The 20831-nt window shown below is 41.8% G+C and overlaps 1 protein-coding gene across 3 annotated transcripts in view; it reads right to left on the bottom strand.

The window, feature by feature from the left end:
• Positions 1 to 20614, bottom strand: part of ASXL1 (ASXL transcriptional regulator 1) — a 29094-nt gene extending 8480 nt beyond the window's left edge. Inside the window, exons 1-10 of one of the 3 annotated variants that reach the window (XM_039499059.1) lie at positions 20243 to 20614; positions 12204 to 12286; positions 11251 to 11253; positions 9053 to 9161; positions 3879 to 3999; positions 3368 to 3465; positions 2829 to 2922; positions 2308 to 2460; positions 1119 to 1282; positions 909 to 1005 (exon numbers count right to left, since the gene is read on the bottom strand). In XM_039499059.1, the coding sequence (XP_039354993.1) occupies positions 909 to 1005; positions 1119 to 1282; positions 2308 to 2460; positions 2829 to 2922; positions 3368 to 3465; positions 3879 to 3999; positions 9053 to 9161; positions 11251 to 11253; positions 12204 to 12286; positions 20243 to 20302 (982 nt within the window). In that variant the 5' untranslated portion in view covers positions 20303 to 20614. Of the gene's footprint in view, positions 1 to 908; positions 1006 to 1118; positions 1283 to 2307; positions 2461 to 2828; positions 2923 to 3367; positions 3466 to 3878; positions 4000 to 9052; positions 9162 to 9645; positions 9715 to 11250; positions 11254 to 12203; positions 12287 to 20242 lie in introns of those variants that run through there. The other 2 variants (XM_039499060.1, XM_039499061.1) reach the window with 2 other exon arrangements.
• Positions 20615 to 20831: the final 217 nt, after the last annotated feature.

Here is a 20831-nt window from a genome sequence, read left to right as displayed (position 1 = left end):
ATGCATCCTCCCCTCCTACGGGACATTTACTGTAATGGTTTGTGATGGGAAGATTGCGGGGAGTGAAGAAGGGAGAAACGATTAAGTTCTCATATACCCCAGAGATGAACATACTAAAGATGCATAGATTAGAGCATGGATTCTCAACTGATTCACAAACAGCCCAGGGAGGTCCTGATTACCCACCCTTTCTTTATGACTAGATAGGGAAAAGGGACCCAACATTTTTTTCTGTTGTAACATGAGCCCATTATCTGGAAAAGCCCAAGAACCCCTGGATTAATAAGCAATTTGTATGTGCCACACAATAAGGTGGTCAGTGTTCAGTTTATACATTAATACCTGAGAGAAAATGTGAGAAAAAAGAACCAAGTTTCTTTATTGTTTATTTTTCTTTCAATTTAGAAAAACTGAAGCCCAGCTTAATACAATAAGGTTGAGTAGTTAATGTAATAATAAAAAAATACATCTTTAAAGTGCCATAACCAAAAGCCCCCAAAACAACATTTAAAAAACAAGTTAATGGTAACTAGGACCTGAGAAAAGTTACATTCGAGGTAGATTCCCTGCCCTATCTGTCCTCCTTCTTCCTTTCCTGCCCTCGGGGTTACAGCTCTGTGCACTGCAGCCACTAAAGGGCAACCTGAGCGCACACACTTGAACAGGTCCGAGAGTTGTATTCTGCTCAACAGAGGCAGTATGAGACAGACCCACAAATCTAGCCGGCATTTTGTTTTTAAGGCCTCTGGGCACCCAAGAGAAGTGTAAGGTAAATCTTAAAAGGGGGGAATGTAGCCAAACAGACTCCAAAGTTGGTACAGAATCAAACTCCACAGTTTATTTTTCTTCTACCAAATAAGGTACACAGCAGGCTTCTCCCAATCATTCAAAACAGCAAATCTACCCACCATCAGCCAGTCGCTCTCTCCAGCTCTGAGCAGCATGGGTGAAGAACTCGTTATTGAGAGCACTGCCACTGAGACGCATCAGCCCATCTGCCCCCATCTATGGAGGACAAAAGTATAATAGTTGGAAAGCACATACAGCAGCTCTTTGGGAACAGGGATGATACAACATAACAAGCAACGAGATGCACAGTGATTGCTGTGTGCCTGTACCTGTCTGTCAACTTCTGGCAGGAGGAAGAGGAGCTGCTGTTGGAAGTGTGGGGGGAGTATATTGAAGGTTCTGGAGTTTATCAGTGCTCGGAGATTTGTGTTGACGAGAATGGAACCAGGTGTCTCAAAATCTATATCCTCACCTCTGTTTCGCTTCATTTGCCCTGTAGTTTTCAGAAAACCAAATAAAAAAATAAAATCATAACTATTTCTGACAACATTTCATAAACGAATGTGCTGCTGCAAATGAGCAAATTACAAGAAAACAGGCGGTGGCACTCCACTACAAAGGAAGGATCTATCAAACACCTTTAAACAAATAATTCATATTTTACTACATAACTAGGTAGCATATTTAAGAGAAAAGGAGATGGCTAGTGTTTTGACATAAGAGTGCCTTTCTTAGATAACTTGATTTCAAACAACATAAATGAGCTGGCCTCAGAGACCAGTTCCCTGAATATCTGAATCGCAGCATACAAACACAATCCTCTTGTATGTTTCAAAACCATCCTTTCCAAGGTTCCTGCAGTCAGACCACTTTTGAACTAATATATAATAGGCTAGTGACCCCACGCTACATCTTCTGTGCTCATGGGGCCAATGGCATTAAAAAGCCAATGCTTCTCTACTCCTGTATCTTTGTGATAGAGTCAAAAGATGGAACTAATGAGTTTCCAAAAGACTCACTCTCCAGTTCACCTGGCTAGATCATTTATAGAGGTGAGAGATTTGCACTATTTCTGGATGCATCACGTCACTGAATCCAATGTGTCTTACGAATTATTACATGGATAAAAACATGCAGCATAGTGGAACATACACAAGATGACTGATGATAAAAACTAAGCTTCAATCACAATGTTTTTTATACAAAACATTTGTTCCCAAAGACTTGGAAAGTACATCTCTAACACTCTACATTGTGTATGCATGCTCTCACATACACACCACCAAGGCCCCAGATGCTACATTTCAGATTAGGCAAATAGCATCTAGGAGGTACCTGCCTCCTCACTGAGGGTGAGGAGACAGTTGTTTGATATTGAGGAACCTTAACATTGGCAGAGACACTGAGAAGGATAAAAGTCTTGGAATTCTTCCATAAGAAGGGGACAGACTTGGACACACCTGATATTTGCTTCAGTTTTTATGGCCAGTTCTTACAACTTTATTCAGAAGCACATACCAGCTGCTGGCTTCCGGATACCTCTCAGCAGCTGTGGAGGATCCCTGGTGATTTCTGTCCTACTGCGCATGGTGGCATTCAACAGGGCTAAAGAAGAGCTGCTGCTGCTGGAAGTGCTGCTGCTCTCTCCATCAGCATGCCTCCCTGTGAAACCTAAAGGCAAAGCCATTTGTCACAGATTCATGGATGAGTAGCAGAAGCTCCACTAGGGGAGAAGTTTTAGCACATGACAACGATCTGCTTACAACAGACCCATTTTTAGATAAACAAAATTAGGTCATTGCTCCATCACTGATAGTTCTGATTGGGTGACTGATGATACTCTATTAAATACAATTTTTATCCAATAAGGTAACATTGCACAAATTAATTAGAATCACTTGTATGTTTAGTGACCACTAAATAAATCATTCTCCTGTCCTGGCCTAGGAAGAGCTAATGTGGACAACTGTATAGAACCAGTGCTGAAGGGCCATGCCGTGCAACTGGCTGAAAAGAGTCAAGGTGCAACAAATGCTCACCTGAGGCTGACTCCATATGTGCCCCATTTACTTTCAGTGGAGTCAGGACAACTCGGGGCAACATCACACCAGTCTTTTTCTTTTGTTTGCTTGTCTGTGTTCCAGAGAAAAACAAGATACAAACTATTTAGGGTGCTAAAGTACATGTAGGTTACCCTCCAAACTGCACCTCTTCCTAGCTGAGTTCAGACACATAGCTCCACCTGACCACAAATGAACAACCAGCCAAGTATTCAAGTGTACTCACGTATTAAACTTATCTTTAACAGCTGGGAACCCTGCACCACCTCCATATGCCCACCCACCCACCATGGAATCAAGTCCTTATAGAACAGATCTGCTTTTGCTGCAGCTTTTGCTCAGACTCATTCCAACTCCATGAGGTGGCTCTGTAATTCTGCCCCTGCTTGGGAAGACGACCTTGATATGTCTCTAATCCCTCTCCCTACCACCCAGCCTTCATGTGGCACTGAGATCTCTCCTCAAGAATAAACAATCCTGGCTTTGCCCCTTGCCATTAACCCCACACTCACCCCTACCTGTGAGGTGGATCTGCAGCTCTCTCTGGAAGTGGAGAGACTCTTACTCTGAGATTCAGTGGAACAGGAGGCGTTAGAAGAGGTTTCATCAAGAGACACTGGAAGAAAAGAGCACATGATCAGACCCTGAAGAAGATGCTTATAGTTTAATACAGCTGTTCTCAAACTGTGGGTTGGGACCCCAAAGTGGGTCGCGAGCCTGTTTTAATGGGATCGCCAGGGCTGGCATTAGACTTGCTGGGACCTGGGGCTGAAGCCCAAGCTCCACCGCCCTGGGTTGAAGGAGAAGCCCAAGCCCCACCGCCTGGGGCTGAATCCCTTGGGCTTTGGCTCCCTGCCTGGGCTGGTGGGGCTCAGGCTTAGGCTTTGCCCCTGCCCCTGCCAGGACACCAGGACTCAGGCTTTGCTCCCACATCCTGAAGTCATGTAGTGTTTTTTGTTGTCAGAAGGGGGTCGCGGTGCAATGAAGTTTGAGAAGCCTGGTCTAATATTAATATTATTTGACACTTACCATCATTATCACCACTCACAGTGCTAGCTTCATTGGACCCACAGCTTTCTGCATCTATTGCATCATCCAGCTCCTCTCCCTCTGCCACAGATAGGTTCCGAGACCACTGCAAAGCATCCTTCTAGAAGGGCAAAGCAGAACATACGTGATTAGAGTCCTTCCCTTTGAAGCTTTATGAGTTAGCCTGACAGGAACATACATAACCATGGCTACAGTTACACTTCCTCAGGAAGAAACTCTTGAACATAACATAACCTAATTACAACACTGGGTCATAGGAACATGTTTTTATTAATCCAATCACTAAGCCTGACTATGTTCACGATAATTATAAGGAGGGCTGTTGATTAACTGCAGTTAACTCAAGCGATTAACTAAAAAAAATTAATCATGATTAATTGCACTGTTAAACAATAGAACACCAATTGAGATGTATTAAATATTTTTGGATATTTTTCTACATTTTCAAATATATTTATTTTTATTACAACACAGAATACAAAGTGTACAGTGCTCACTTTATATTATTATTTTTGAGTACTAATATTTGCACTGTAAAAAACAAAAGAAATAGTATATTTCAATTCACCTAATACAAGTACTGTAGTGCAATCTCTATCATCAAAGTGTAACTTATAAATGTAGATTATTTTTGTTACATAACTGAACTCAAAAACAAAACAATGTAAAACTTTAGCGCCTACAAGTCCACTCAGTCCTATTTCTTGTTCAACCAATTGCTAAGAAAAACAAGTTTCTTTACATTTATGGGCGATACTGCTGACTTTTTCTTATTTACAATGTCACCTGAAAGCGAGAACAGGTGTTCGCATGGCACTTTTGTAGCCGGCGTTGCAAGGTATTTACGTGCCAATATGTTAAACATTCATATGCCCCTTCATGCTTTGGCCACCATTCCAGAGGATATGCTTCCATGCCGATGATGCTCGTTAAAAAAAATGCATTAATTAAATTTGTGATTGAACTCCTTGGGGTACAACTGTATGTCTCCTGTTCTGTTTTACCCATATTTTGGTATATATTTCATGTTATAGCATTCTCTGATGATGACCCAGCACGTTTGTTTTAAGAACACTTTCACTGCAGATTTGACAAAACGCAAAGAAGGTACCAATGTGAGATTTCTAAAGATAGATACAGCACTCAAACCAACGTTTAAGACTCTGAAGTACCTTCCAAAATCTGAAAGGGACGAGGTGTGGAGTATGCTTTCAGAAGTCTTAAAAGAGCACCGCTCTGATGTGGAAACTACAGAACCTGAACCACCAAAAAAGAAAATCAACCTTCTGCTGGTGGCATCTGACCCAGATGATGAAAATGAATATGCATTGGTCCACTCTGCTATGGATCATTATTGAGCAGAACCCATCATTAGCATGGACGCATGTCTTCTGAAATGGTGGTTGAAGCATGAATCTTTAGCGCAGCTGGCATGTAAATATTTTGCGATGCTGGCTACAACAGTGCCATGCGAACACCTGTTCTCACTTTCAAGTGACATTGTAAACAAGAGTGGGCAGCATTATCTCCTGCAAATTGTAACCAAACTTGTTTGTCTGAGTGATTGGCTGAAGTAGGACTGAGTGGACTTGTAGGTTCTAAAGTTTTACATTGTTTTATTTTGAATGCAGTTATTTTTTGTAGATAATTCTACATTTGTAAATTCAACTTTCATTATAAAGAGATTGCAATACAGTACTTGTATTAGGTGAACTGAAATATATTATTTCTTTTGTTTTTTACAATGCAAATATTTGTAATAAAAAATAAATATAAAGTGAGCATTGCACACTTTGTATTCTGTGTAGTAATTGAAATCAATATATTTGAAAATGTAGAAACATCCAAACATATTTAAATAAATGGTTTTCTATTATTAACAGTGCAATTAACGGTGAAAGAAAGAAAGAACGAAAGAAAGACCAAAAAGGAGTTTGAAGAACAGCTAGCCAAAAACTCAAAAGGTAATAACAAAATGTTTGTTAAGTAAGGCCCTTGGACGATCGACATACAAAAGGAGCACTTAAAGACGATAAAGTCTTGCAGAGAAACGAAATGAATTCTTTGCTTCAGTTTTCACGGCTGAGGATGTTAGGGAGATTCCCAAACCCGAGCCGTCTTTTGTAAGTGACAAATCTGAGGAATTGTCACAGATTGAAGTGTCATTAGAGGTGGTTTTGGAATTAATTGATAAACTTAACAGTAACAAGTCACCGGGACCAGATGGCATTCACCCAAGAGTTCTGAAATAACTCAAATGTGAAATTGCGCAACTATTAACTATGGTTTGTAACCTGTCCTTTAAATTGGATTCTGTACCCAATGACCAGAAGATAGCTAATGTAACATCAATATTTAAAAAGGGCTCTAAAGGTGATCCCAGAAATTACAGACCAGTAAGTCTAACGTCAGTATTGGGCAAATTATTGAAACCATAGTAAAGAATAAAATTGTCAGACACATAGAAGAACATACATTGTTGGGCAAAAGTCAACATGGTTTCTGTAAAGGGAAATCGTGTCTTACTAATCTATTAGAGTTCTTTGAAGGGGTCAACAAACCTGCGGGCAAGGGGGATCCAGTTGACATAGTGTACTTAGATTTCCAGAAAGCCTTTGACAAGGTCCCTCACTAAAGACTCTTACATAAATTAAGTTGTCATGGGATAAGAGGGAAGATCCTTTCATGGATTGAGAGCTGGTTAAAAGACACGGAACAAAGGGTAGGAATAAATGGTAAATTTTCAGAATGGAGAGGGGTAACTAGTGGTATTCCCCAAGGGTCAGTCCTAGGACTAATCCTATTCAACTTATTCATAAATGATCTGGAGAAAGGGGTAAACAGTGAGGTGGCAAACTTTGCAGATGATACTAAACTGCTAAAGCGAGTTAAGACCAAAGCAGACTGTGAAGAACTTCAAAAAGATCTCACAAAACTAAGTGATTGGGCAACAAAATGGCAAATGAAATTTAATGTGGATAAATGTAAAGTAATGCACATTGGAAAAAATAACCCCAACTATACATACAATATGATAGGGGCTAATTTAGCTACAACTAATCAGGAAAGAGATCGTGGATAGTTCTCTGAAGACATCCATGCAGTCTGCGGCGGCAGACAAAAAAGCAAACAGGATGTTAAGAATCATTAAAAAAAGATAGTGAATAAGACGGAGAATATCTTATTGCCCTTATATAAATCCATGGTACACCCACATCTTGAATACTGCGTACAGATGTGGTCTCCTCATCTCAAAAAAGATATACTGGCATTAGAAAAGGTTCAGAGAAGGGTAACTAAAATGATTAGGGGTTTGGAACTGGTCCCATATGAGGAGAGATTAAAGAGGCTAGGACTTTTCAGCTTGGAAAAGAGGAGCCGAAGGGGGGATATGATAGAGGTATATAAAATCACGTGTGGTGTGGAGAAAGTGAATAAGGAAAAGTTATTACTTGTTCCCATAACATAAGAACTAGGGGCCACCAAATGAAATTAATGGGCAGCAGGTTTAAAACAAATAAAAGGAAGTTCTTCTTTACACAGTGCACAGTCAACCTGTGGAACTCCTTGCCTGAGGAGGTTGTGAAGGCTAGGACTATAACAGGGTTTAAAAGAGAACTGGATACATTCATGGAGGTTAAGTCCATTCATGGCTATTAGCCAGGATGGGTAAGGAATGGTGTCCCTAGCCTGTTTGTCAGAGGGTGGCGATGGATGGCAGGAGAGAGACCACTTGATATTACCTGTTCGGTTCACTCCCTCTGGGACACCTGGCATTGGTCACTGTTGGTCACTAAATGGACCTTTGGTCTGCTCCAGTATGGCCATTCTTATGTTCTTTTTAATTGCGCGATTAATCACGATTAATTTTTGTAATTGCTTGACAGCCCCAATTATAAACCATCAAAAATTTCAAGCATTAACTTAAAGAATTCATAATCACATAAGTGCCCCCACATCTTTTAACAGTCCAACTATGATACGTTGCACAATGTGTGTGCAAGAATTATGGCGTTAGAACTCGAGGGCTATATGAGATAATCCTTGACCTGCAAAGAGAGAAAAACTCATGCACTGATATAACATTTCATATGTACATTAAGGTCTAAAATCCAGTGATCTTCCACAATCTTCCACAAAGCAGCAGTGTGTGTGAGCACACAAATATGAGCAGTGGGAGGAATAACCGCTCTTCCGTTTCTGTGCTAGCAGGCAGTTTTATTTCCTGCCGTCATTACTGCCCTTGCCTTTGCCTAACTGTGAGCCCACTGTCCCACCACTTCCTGGCAGGATCCATTGGTTTTATTCTGATCTCATACCATTTTGCCAACACAGACAGCAGCAGTGCAGACTTTGCAGCTTTTACTTGATTTTTTCGCCTCCATATTTTAATCCCCTGGGACTTCAATACATTCAAGGTCCCAATAGAACAGAAGTCAGCACAGTTCATTTTAATTAGGTTAACTCGCACACCATCTTTTCAAATAGTAGAACTGAGTTACTGACATGCTCTGTGGACCCTTCTCAGATGCGTAACTCAAACACACTTGAGAAAAATAAAACAGTTTGCTCATACTTGTGCATGCATAACTACTGAGAGGTTTTTTTTTTAATATTCAGAATAATTATTCTTTCTTGGGCTGAGAAGCTGTGTGACAACATTTAGACACTTTTTATTAGAGATAAAAAGACAACAGTGTCGGATGTTGACAAGTGCTTGTCTCCCAGCATGAGGGACAAGAAAGAGATTTGGATAATGCAGAGGTTCAGGTAATAGGATTGTGGATGAATGGGCGTATACTGTATAAGGGAAACAAACAGGTTTCATTATTTTGATGATGCTCTATCCTTTATGATTGCATGAACTAAATACTGACATTCCATGTACTGGAAGAAGAGCGTTTATCTTGCTTGTGTAATTTAAGAATTATAAAAGTTAAAAAACAGAAATGTATTACATATAGCTTATAGGCACAAGGACCACCGCATATAGAATTATGGATCCCAGAGACTCTGTTTCGCATGATGTTACCAAGGGTAGTATGCTAAACTCATACAGCGATCACCAGTGATGGATTAACAATAACAGCAATATGTAACAAGTTGAACTGGCACTTCGTCCCTAGCATGGAAGACAGGAGTTCACAATTTACCTTGAGTGTGAAAAGGCTGATACGTCCAGGCAATTTGTAGAAGAGTCCATCACCTCCCCTTGAATTGGAATGTAGCATGGCATTGAGGCAGGCCAGGGGAGAAGTGCCACTGAAACCAGAGAGAAAAAGGGAGATGAGGTTTAGATTATCTAAATGCCAATTTTTAAATAATACACAAAACCCTACAGCATTATTATTATTTATTTATTTTAAATCAAGGGCAGTTAGTAGAAGGATGTTGATGAGATTTAGGGTACAGTATCTCAACCAGTCTGAGCTCTATTATAGCTTTCCTATCTGAGCTGCTTACCACAATGGCACATCATAGCGAGATAAGTCTCAGATAATAGGAAAGCAGCATGTTACACTAATGTTCAAGCCATTCTAGGTCATTTTTAGAGGTTTATCATTTGAGATTTTTTCTCGCTTTCTCTCTCTCTCTCCGAATTCTTTGTAGCTGGACTCAAAGTACTAAGGAAGCCTTACTTTATAGGTGGAGAACTACAAAAAAAAAACCCTATCAATAAAATGTTTACAAACTCAAATATTTCTGAAATAGTTTTCTTTCAATATACATAGTACAAAGAGAATACCTCTAGCATAGTGTAGTATAAAGGGTTTAATGGCACTCTTTTGGGATGGCCCACATAACTCAGTGGTTGTTTGTCATTTGTAAGTAAATCATCCATCCCACACTCATGCTAATGAAACCTTTGTGACACACCAAATCATCAGATTTTCCACATAATCACACATGCATATATAAAACATTACTTCTAGAGCCTGCAAGGGATGTTATTAAAGCAATGTAAGAGTTCACTATTATTAAAAGCGAAACTGAAAACTGGTCTAAGTGCAATGTTTCAGTCTCAAAAGCTCAAACTATTGAGTCTCAACTTCTCGAAAACTGGGTTTAGAACAGCTTCTCGGTTAATCTTGATTACGTTTGTTCTGCTGCTGGTTTGCTTTTTGGCATTTCTTTGCAAGCCTTGGAGATAGCCAAAGTTACCATGTGTCATTTTATACACCACAGAAAAATCCCAACTCCCTCTCTTGTAAATTACACATCATTTCTCCCCCTGCACTGAGCAAAACGCTGCAAGTAAATTACCAGCCACAGGAAAAGTTTTAGGAAAGGAAAAGATTAACTTCCCTAATTGAAATTGTAGACAAAAGAAAGGTCCAAACATTCACTGGAGCTACAATTTAGCCAGGAGACTGGACCCAACATCTCTGCTCTTGCATAAACCACTGGGGATCACTATTTTGCACGTCTTCAGGAAGACAGCACTCCAACTACTGAGTGTTTCCTAGAATCTGGATGGCATTAGTTCAGAATGTCCCTTGAATCATCATGCTACTTCCTTCAGGTCTTAGGTTTTCTTTGCAAGCGCCCCACATAAATATTGAAAATGTTCAATGCCATTTAGCTAGACAAGATCACAGGCTTGGTGGACAGTTTGTATTTTAATACTGGGTCTATGAACAATATCGTATAACTGAAAGGAGCAAGTAAAGTAAGAAAGCCATCTTTTCCCGAAGCAGAAAATTAACAATTGAGTGAAGGAAGCAGATATACCTGATGGGAAACACCAATCTCTAGAAAAATGATTTAGCTCTGAAGGATTTAACTTCACACATGCAGAGAAGCCTGGTTTTAGATACCTATTTTGATAAGTTATCAGCCAAAGCTTGGAAGACAGCAAGAAAATTTGCACTAGTGAAAAGACACCCTGTTATTGCCATTAGTACAGGACAGCCTAGTGCTCACAGACTCTCAAACTGTGCAGCTACCTCTCTAGGTAAAAGGACTGATCAAAGAAAGTAGGTCAGTGCAGAGTGAATATCTGATTAAATTAGAAGGAATATGGAGCTTTTCATTATAAGCCCATCCTTATTCCACTCTCTACATACCATACTGTGAAACCAACACCCAAGTCCATTCCCACTATAAACCTAGCTGTTAGGAACCCTGAGTATTGAGTGGGTGTTCTAACAGCTCTACTATCAAGGGAACAAAGCATGCTGGCACAGTCCCTCCCTGAACAATGGTAACTCCTACACATTATACCTCTGTCTGTGAATTATGAAGCTGTTCACTACTCAAACCATCATGATTGTTTCCTAATTTCAGGGATAGTGAGAAGAGAAACACGTTAACATTCTGAATTGCTTCAGTCCCAAAGGGATTCATTTACCTTCTATAGTTATACAGCAGTTCAACAGTGATACAGGCAACATGGTGGAAGACGGTTCATAAAACCCAAAAGAAAAACAGAGCATAATTAGAACAGCATAGAGTTAAGATCCCACATGTAAGTCAATGAATGCTGAAGTGCCAAAGAGAGCTTGATTTACTGTGTGCAGTCAAACTTGTAACCCAACTCTTGTAACCAAGGTAAGGAGTTTGCAGCACGATGGCTAGCAAACATCTACTTCCTTTGATCTACAATGTATTTTGTATCTTCTTTCTCCTAGATTCAACAAAAGCAGATGGAAATTCCAGGAAATTAAAGACAACACCTGGGGTTCCATCCATCCCTGTAGATTCCTACATTCCTGTGCGGGCTCTTCTTCACGTGATATATGTTGTAAGATATATATCAAGGGCCACAAAAAATACAGCAGCATTAATACTGTGGTATGGTAGAATATGTAGAAAGAGCAGCATACTGCATATATAAGGGAAGCTTCTTACTTGACCCCAGAAAAAGGAGCAGTCTCTGCTCTAGAGGTGAAGCTCTACAGAGGACTGAGTTTGACTCATTACATAAACACAGGCCCAACACTGGAAGACCAGTAGTAGTTATTTATTTGTAGAAGAAACACACAAAGGAGAAGCATTTATATTGGAGATAGACTCATAGTTGGCATTCAGAATATTTTACAAAAGTCCTACAACTCCACTGAAAGGCAGAGACGTTCACTCTGTGTTTACAAGACACTGGAAATCCTCCAGTAGCAATAAAGAAAAACAGCTAGTATATTCTTACCCCAAATTATTGGGCTACAGAAAAAGAGTGAGAAAGAGTGAGAAAAGAAAGGTGGATTAGAGAAAGCAGGGAGAACTCTACTAAGTAATCCTGCTCTTTTTACCCACCCTCCCCCACACTCCACACACTTTATTATAGACAAGAAGATCAATACTAACCTCATTTCCTTTAGTCCCTCAGCTTCTATGACCTGCAGAATCTGTTTGGGGGTCATAGGAGCATCAGAGTAGTTTTCCAGCACCTGAAAAGATATAAATACCAAAGCTTCATACTACATTTTCTATTCACATTCGCTGAATTGTTTCCTGGGTTGGGATTCAAATATAAGAATATGTCTGCTAAAAGTTAGTATCTCCACAAGAAAACCTGCTACAAAATTCAGGTTAACCCAAGAGCAGACTATGGTATATATCCATGATCCCTGCACTTTTTCTAGGGCTACAAATGGCTTGCCCTATTTTTTCATCAGGTCTAATTAAGTGTGCAATTGTGCAAGTATGGGGAGAAAGGGAGAGCTGGGGAATTAGGCAATGATCCCGCACCAGTAAAATTAATGGATGCTTTCCCACTGACTTTCGTTAACATCGGACAAAGCCCTTACTGCACACAACCTTTAATATATGTATAACAGTCTAAGGCTTCCATTGAAATAAACGTTAACATAGTAGATATAGACTGTTTGCTCTTTGGGGCAGAGACTTTCTCTTCATGCTTATCTGTAAAGCATCTAACGTGTTGGAGTTACAAATAATGATAATGTCATTACATAAATCAGTAGTACACCCTCAGCTGGAACACTGTATTCAGTTCTCATCATCCCATCTCAAAAAGAATACAGAAGAAACAGAGGGGTTTCAGAGACTGGTAATAAGAATGATTAGGGGCATGGAAAAAAATTTTCCATGGCGAGATTTAAATGATTGAAACTGTTTGTCTCAGAAAGAAGATGAATAAGAGGGGATATGACAAAAGGTATAAAATAATGAATGGTCTAGAGAAGGTAGATGAGGAGCTTCTCTTCATCTATCTCATAGTACAAGAACAAAGGGACATTTAATTAATCTGAAAGATGACAAATTCAAAGTGACAAAATAAAATATTTCTTTACACAATGCTGAATAAGCCTATGGAATGCTCTGCCACAAAATATCATTGAAGCCAAGAGCTTAGCAGGATTCAAAAAAGAATTGGGCATTTATATGGATAACCGGAATAACCAGAATTATAATAGTAAATATTAAAAATAACAAAGCTTCAGAACAGATGTAAACCCTAGTGTTTCAGAGCTGAAGCCAACCTTTAATTATTCAGATTTAAGAGGAAACTTTCCCTAGGGGCAGGTTACTCCATAACTGCCTACTCTGCAGGATTTCTTGCACCGTCCTCTGAAGCAACTTATACTGGGCACTGTCAGAGACAGAATACTGGCCTACATGGACCACTAGTCTGATCCAGTATAGCAACTCCAATGTAAAAATACATTTCACTATATGGCCTAACGTACCTTAGAGAAGAGGCAACAGATATTCCATCTGGGATATTCTGCTGGCAATCATTTAATAAATTCCCCTAACATAATAGCCACAATGACATGCAATTCTGATTTTAGCAGGGACAGTACTTTATAGAAGTTGGCAATGAGATTCTGTCTTTCAATTCAACTAGTACAAGTCGTGAGCGAAGAAAATGAATGCCTTTTTATGTCAGCAACAACATCTAGAACTGAGTCACTGCAGCATCATGTCAGGGACCAATGACTGAAGTTTCCCTTTGAAAGGTAGAGTAGCAGGACTGTCTGCAAGAAAAGAGTGCAGGTCACCATCTCTATCACCCCTACTTCCCAGCCTCCAAAAGGAAAGAAAAAGCCCAAACTGAATGACACACTCCAATGTTATACTGCAATTAAAAGTCTACCTACACTTCTCAAGAAAAGGAAAACCAAATCATATCCACCATGTCACATTTAAGTATCTGAAAATAATACACAAAGCACTATAGCATTACCCTGCCAGGGGACTGGAAGTTTGGAATTGTGAATCCCATGGTTAAATGCAATGAAAGCCCAAGAAATAAGAACATAAGAATGGACATACTGGGTCAGACCAATAGTCCATCTATAGCCCAGTATCCTGTCTTCCAAAAGTGGCCAGTGTCAGAAGCTTCAGAGGGAAAACAAGGCAATTTTTGAGTGATCCATCTCTGGTCGTTCAGTCTCAGCTTGGGGCAGTTATAGGTTTAGGGACACCCAGGGCATGGGATTGTATCCCCGGCCTTTTTGGCTAACAGCCATTGATGTACCTATCTCCCATGAATTTATCTAAATCTTTTTTTAACCCAGTTTGTTTTCGCCTTCCCAAATTCCCTGGCAATGAGTTCCACACATTGAATGTGTGCTGTGTGAAAAAGTACTTCCTTATGTTTGTTCTAAACCTGTTGCCTATTAATTTCATTGAGTGACTCTAGGTTTTGTGTTACGTGAAGGGGCAAATAATACTTCCTTATTCACTTTCTCCGCACTATTCATCACTTTGTAGACCTGTCATATCTCCCTCACCCCCTTAGTTGTCTCTTCTCTAAGGTGACAGTCCCAGACTTTTTAATCTCTCTTCATATGGAAGCTGTTCCATATCCCTAAACATTTTTGTTGCCCTTTTCTGAACCTTTTCCAATTCTAATATATTTTTGAGATCGGACGGCCAAAACTGCAAGCAGTATGATCAGCTATGTTTAAATGGAATAAACAATTTTTATTTGGAGGCTCCACTAGTCTCCCGCACTGATCAAGTTTTCTTTGGGGTACAATATTTCAGTGCCATCATCAGACACTATCACCCTTTGTCACCCAAATGAAATGGGCATCTGATGTGGAGAACACATCACTCAATAGTCAACTGTAAAAAGCATGAAATGGAACATTCATGTTTCCCAAATCAAGAAAAACCTTCACAGCCCATAAAGCATCTGGAAAACACTTAACTCAATGACAAACAAATAAAACACAGCCCACAATGGAGAATGAATGAATACTTATTATCAGAAATAAAAAGCCCTGCTCAGAACAGTTCCTAGTCCCCAACTGTATCAGATGTATGACTACTTTTAAAGAGTCAGAGCTGGAAGAGAAAGCATCCAACAAGATTCTCTCTCATTCCTTCACCTACCCTGAAAGGCCCTGCATGCACTGAAGCAACGCCTCCTCTGGCTGATTATGGCAGGACATCATGGCTCCATTAGGAACCTATTAATGCTGCTTTGAGCACTGGACAGAAGGAATGTCCTGGGATAAGACAATACTTCCCACAGAAACTGAATGCGTTGTTTGTAATATTTCCATTTCCTGCCTTCCCAAAGACCCTAACTGTGAACCTTAACGCTATTCCTCCAATTACCCTGCTACTAGACTAGCAATATAATCCTCAGAACACCTGTTCAATATCCCTTGTGGCTCTATGTACTACACTAAATCTCAAAATTCTGTTTACAAAAAAAGTATGTGCAAAGCATTCACTCCACAGCACAGGAAGCACCAAAATTTCTTTTCCTTCCCATCCATGAAGGCATCTAATGGAATAAAAAGTGTAACAGATACTTACAGAGTCAAATTAAAAGCACTTTGACAGGAGTGTGGTAAAGCCTAGTACTAAACAAACATCTATTTTTAATGGATTTAAAATCAGCTTGAAAGGAGCCCCACAAACCAGAACAGCTAGGAAAGGCTTGGTCTCCCTAAGAGGATAATCTGGTATGAGGTTGAGCCAATGACAAACCAGAAATAGAACAAAGATGAAGCTGGGGTTTAGAGACCTCATACACTTAATGCACACAGGGAGAGGCCCCAACCAAGAGGAAGGTAACAAACGACATCCATGAAAAGGTTCACTGGTAGACCAGATGCCAGTGAGGATTAACTAGCATGGGTGCTATGTCATTAAATGACTACTGATGAGTTGCCAAAGTAGATGAGCTGCAGACTTACTTTTTGGACAGCTAATAAGCAGTGAGTTAACACAGAGTTCAGTGTGTTGGGTGACAAGAAAAATTATGCAAGCACACTTAGTACTGGTCTACACTAGAAAGTTAGGTCGATCTAGCTAAATTTCTCAGGGGGAGGGGGAGTTGAAAAATTCACACCCCCAAGAGATGGAGTTAAGATGATCTAAACCCCAGTGTAGACAGTGCTAGGTCCTTCAATGTAGCTATCTCCTCTCAGAGAGGTGGATTTACTACAGCGATGGAAGAACCCCTTCCTTCGCTATAAGCAGTGTCTACACTACAGTGGTACAGCTGTAGCATTTCTAGTGCACATATAATCTTAGTCTTTGCCCCACACTCAGGGTCACCTGCCAGAAGAGCAGCCTAAGTGCCTACATTCAAGTATTCCACCCACAAGACTAGAACCCACACAGGAGTTGCGGGCTGAAGCACTTCGGAGCATGAACCTGGCACGTTTTTTCCAACTGCAACTTTTAGCTTGAAGAGCAGGAGAAGAGCGAAAGTCAAAGTCAAGTGAGCTCAAAAATAATAATCTTCACGCAAAGGACAATGCAAACTACCAGAAGGCAGAAGTTCTAATCTGAACAGGTTATATAGTGAAGTATTTCTTCACATTACACACAGTCAACCTGTGGAATTCGTTGCAAGGGGATGTCGTGAAGGCCAAAACTGTGGAACTCACTTATAAAGAATGAGGTAAATTAATGGAGGAAAGATCCATCAATGCCTATTAGCCAAGATGGTCATGGATGTAATCCCATGCTCTGAGTGTCCCTAAGACTCTGACGGCCAAAGGCTGGGACTGGACAACAGGGGATAGATCACGTAATAACTGCCATTTTCTGTTCATACCCTCTGAAGCATATGGCATTGGCCACTATCAGAAGCCAGGATAAAGGGCTAAATGGACTCATTGGCCATACTAGGTCAGAACATTCTCATGTTCTCTTTGTTGGTCAGCCCTGGGACTCTCCTATTGCATTCAAGCAAGTCCTATTCAGAAAAAGCTAGAATAACTATTAGAATCCAATGGATGCTAACCCAAATCGGATGGACCCAAGACAATCGTCCAGCTCTCATTAAATGTCAACATGGTCTGGTACATAACCTTGACACACAAAACAAATAACAAAAACCCCCAAAATGCATGTATTTATTATTTATATAGATGCCAATATACTACACACAAAGTATGCCCTTGTACCAGTAAATCAATGATCAAGTGCCTTTGGCTCAAACAGAGCTGAAAAGAAAAACTATCTATCCATATGGAGATGGCAGGATCACTGTGCCTCCCCTGGTCACTTGCATTCACAGATTTTATTTTTTAAAAGTTTATTGTGAAAAATTTTTGGTTCCTGGAGGAAAAAAACAAAACAAACAAGCCTTTTCCAATCAGCATTAAAAGTAGATAGCAGCAACAATCGGCACAATAAAGCATGCAAAAAGCTGAGTGTGCCCTTTGCAATGTGATTATTCTCCCACTCCAACAGAGTTGAAATGGAGAGTGTTATGAACTGAGTTAAGGGGCTGGGTATTAAAGGCACCAACTGTCCAGACAATAGTTTAAGAGTTCAATCTTCATTTGGATCAACTGGCCCATATTCCCCTGTCTTTTCCTCCTCTTTTAAAATTTTCAATTTGACTGCAGTTTATTGGTGGGTTTATCTTTTCTTATTTGGTACAGACTTTTTTTAAAGTTTATTTCCATTTTAGATTTTCCAGTTGACATCTGGATTCCAGATTAAGATCTGGCCTTAGTTCTTTTATAAAAGACAGGTTTGTCCCATGTGGTGATGGGCAACAGAATACAGCAGGGCTCCAACAGGATGGTATTAATGGACATAATTAATGGTGTCCCTAGCCTCTGTTTGCCAGAAGCTGAGAATGGGTGACAGGGGATGGATCACTTGATGATTACCTGTTCTGTTCATTCCCTCTGGGGCACCTGGCATCGGCCACTGTCAGAAGACAGGATACTGGGCTAGACTGACCTTTGATCTAACCCAGTATGGCCATTGTTATGTTCTTATAACCAAAGCAGGTATTTATTCTAGAAATCTGCCGCTTGAATGAATGGAATTTAAAAAAAAACTGATGAAAATACATGCCACAAAATTCATCACACACATACCAGATTTGTTACCAAGAACATGCTTATGACCAAATGAAAATGTTGACCATGAAGAAACTAAGCAAGTAAAGCCCTTTGGTAGACAGGAAGGAGATTTATATTTTCGTGTATGCTTGAACACCATACCCCTTACAATGCCTAGCTATCTCAGACTAGTGGTGTCAGGGAGAAGCTTGTTGTCACTTAGGAAATTCCTGACAGTAATGTTTTCTGGACCTCAAACCTGGCATTTCTCAGAAGGCTGAGATCCCTTCCAGAGAGGTTTAAATAAATCTAAGGGAAAGGAGAATAAAAAGTAGGACCTGACAAAACTAAGAACGGTTACTATACTGCTCAGACTTTGCTGACCTGTAAGTAAAACTGACCCAAGCAGAAAAATTAAAGGCTGTCTAACAATCAGTACCATTTTCTACAGTGAAGAAGTCACCTCAGACCTTGTCAATGCCTCATCAGACTATCTGTTCATACCATTTGAGAAGATGCGTAGTTTCTCAGTATCTGTCTTAAAGTAATGCTTACAAACTGCAGAAGGCCTCTCCAGAAAAATGCCTTATCCAACCACCATAAATGGTGTGTGAGCTCACACCTTTCTCAAAGAGAAAATCCTCCTCTTTCCATGGTTAAAGGAGAATCTCTCTCTAAAAGACCCATTCCCTCCCCTTGGTAATATGTGTGAGAGCATGTGAAAGGATCTGTTTCTCACCCTCTCTGAGAGAAGCCCCCACAAACCTGGCAATCTGGAAGGGAGAAATATCTGACAGTAGCCCCTTCCCCCATGTAATATGACAGTCTCTCAAGATGATAGTATAGAGCAGGGGTAGGCAACCTATGAAACGGGTGCCGAAGGCGGCACACTAGCTGGTTTTCAGTGGCACTCACACTGCCCAGGTCCTGGCCACCGGTCCGGGGGCTCTGCATTTTAATTTAATTTTAAATGAAGCTTCTTAAACATTTTAAAAACCTTATTTACTTGACATACAACAATCGTTTAGTTATATATTATAGACTTATAGAAAGAGACCTTCTAAAAACGTTAAAATGTATTACTGGCACGCAAAACCTTAAATCAGGGTGAATAAATGAAGAATCAGCACACCACTTCGGAAAGGTTGCCGACCCCTGGTGTAGAGGTAGTGTTTCTGGAAGCACTGCTGTAGTTTGGAATGAAGACCCTGCTGGCAGTACAGAGTGTGCATGTGTTAGGACTAAAATCATTCTCTTTCTTCTTCCCAGTAATGTACAGAGAAAAGAGGCTAGGAATTTATCTCTTTCTCTTGAGGGATGGAGGCAGAAAAAGGAGTAGGAAGAGTTATAATGGTGGGAGTTGTGACTCTCCACCTTTCCACAGGGGAAGTCACCCTGTGATTATGTTGGGGTGGATGTGTGGGGGGGTGTTACTGCGCTCTAGAAGCAGCCTCCTCTCTTCCCCATCTCATATTGAAGATAGGGAGGAGGTTGCTTCTTCCATACAAGAAAAGAGAGAGCAATGTCCACCGACTGCTGCCCTCCCTGGTTATTGGGGGGCGGGGGTGAGAGGGGGATGTTGGCCTCTCTGTAGGATCCTTGGTGCAGGGACCACCTCTTTATTTTGTTTGCAGAGCACCTAGCACAATGGGGTCCTGGTCCATGATGGGGACTCCTAGGCACTCCAGTCATACAGATCATGCTAAGCAATATCATGAGGTGCCTCTCAGCTCTCCCTTTGAGCCAGGTCCCTTCTGCTCACAGGGTGAGGTGTCCTTCCCTGCGCCCAGCCCCCCGGTGACTCCGCCAGCCCATGGAGTGACCACTCCCCTGGCTGCACGGGGAGCCCCGCAACGCGCGCGGGCCCCTCTCTGGGAGACACCCCATCTTCCCTGCGGGGTTTGCTGGGGGACGGTCACCTCGCCCCGAGGGAAGGAGCGCTCTGCCCCCTGCCCATTGTACACAGCGGTCTCTCTCCTCACAACCCTTCCCGCAGGGACCCTCCCTACCCAGAGGGGCCCCTCTAGTTATGGGGACCGGGTCCTTCCCCAGCCCTGCAACCGCGGGGCCTCCCCGCCCCCGTTCCTGGGGGGACCTCCCCCTCACCAGGCGGGCGGCCTCAGCCCACGTGCGCTCCTTCTTCCTCCGCTGCTTCATCTCCTTCATCTTCCTCCTGCTCCGGGGTGGGGGGAGAGGTGTTGGGGGCCGGGGCACGGGCACGGGCACGCGGGCGGGGGTTCGGAGGCGGGAGCGCGCGGCGCGGGTGCGGACCGTTAGCCGGGGGGCGGGGCTGGCGCGCGGCCGGCGGGCAGGGAGGGCGCGAGGCGAGGGGGGTGGGGTAGCTCCCGGGCGCTATGGAATGCAGCAGCGGCGGCGGCTCAAGCCCGACATAACAACGGGGTCAAAGGGCTCCGAGGTGGGGGGAGGGACCTCCTCAACGGTGGCCTCGGCAGGACAATCCAACCCCCGCGCTCGGCTCTGACGGGGGAGGGTAGCTTTTCCGTTTGAAGGAAAACAAACCGCAGGGTCTGATGGGAATTGTAGTCCCACCGCGGCCCGGCGCGAACAGGCCGTTCCAGCCCCGAGACTACACCTCCCAGCAGGCTCTCCGGCACAAGTGCGCCAAGGGCAGGGGTGCCGGTGCCGTGAAGCATGCTGGGCTTGAGCCGTGGATGCCCTGCCCACATTAGCTGAC

The sequence above is a fragment of the Mauremys reevesii genome, linkage group 13 (assembly GCF_016161935.1).
Source record: "Mauremys reevesii isolate NIE-2019 linkage group 13, ASM1616193v1, whole genome shotgun sequence".
In the NCBI taxonomy this organism is placed as follows: domain Eukaryota; kingdom Metazoa; phylum Chordata; order Testudines; family Geoemydidae; genus Mauremys; species Mauremys reevesii.
This window is presented reverse-complemented; position numbering and strand designations above follow the sequence as displayed.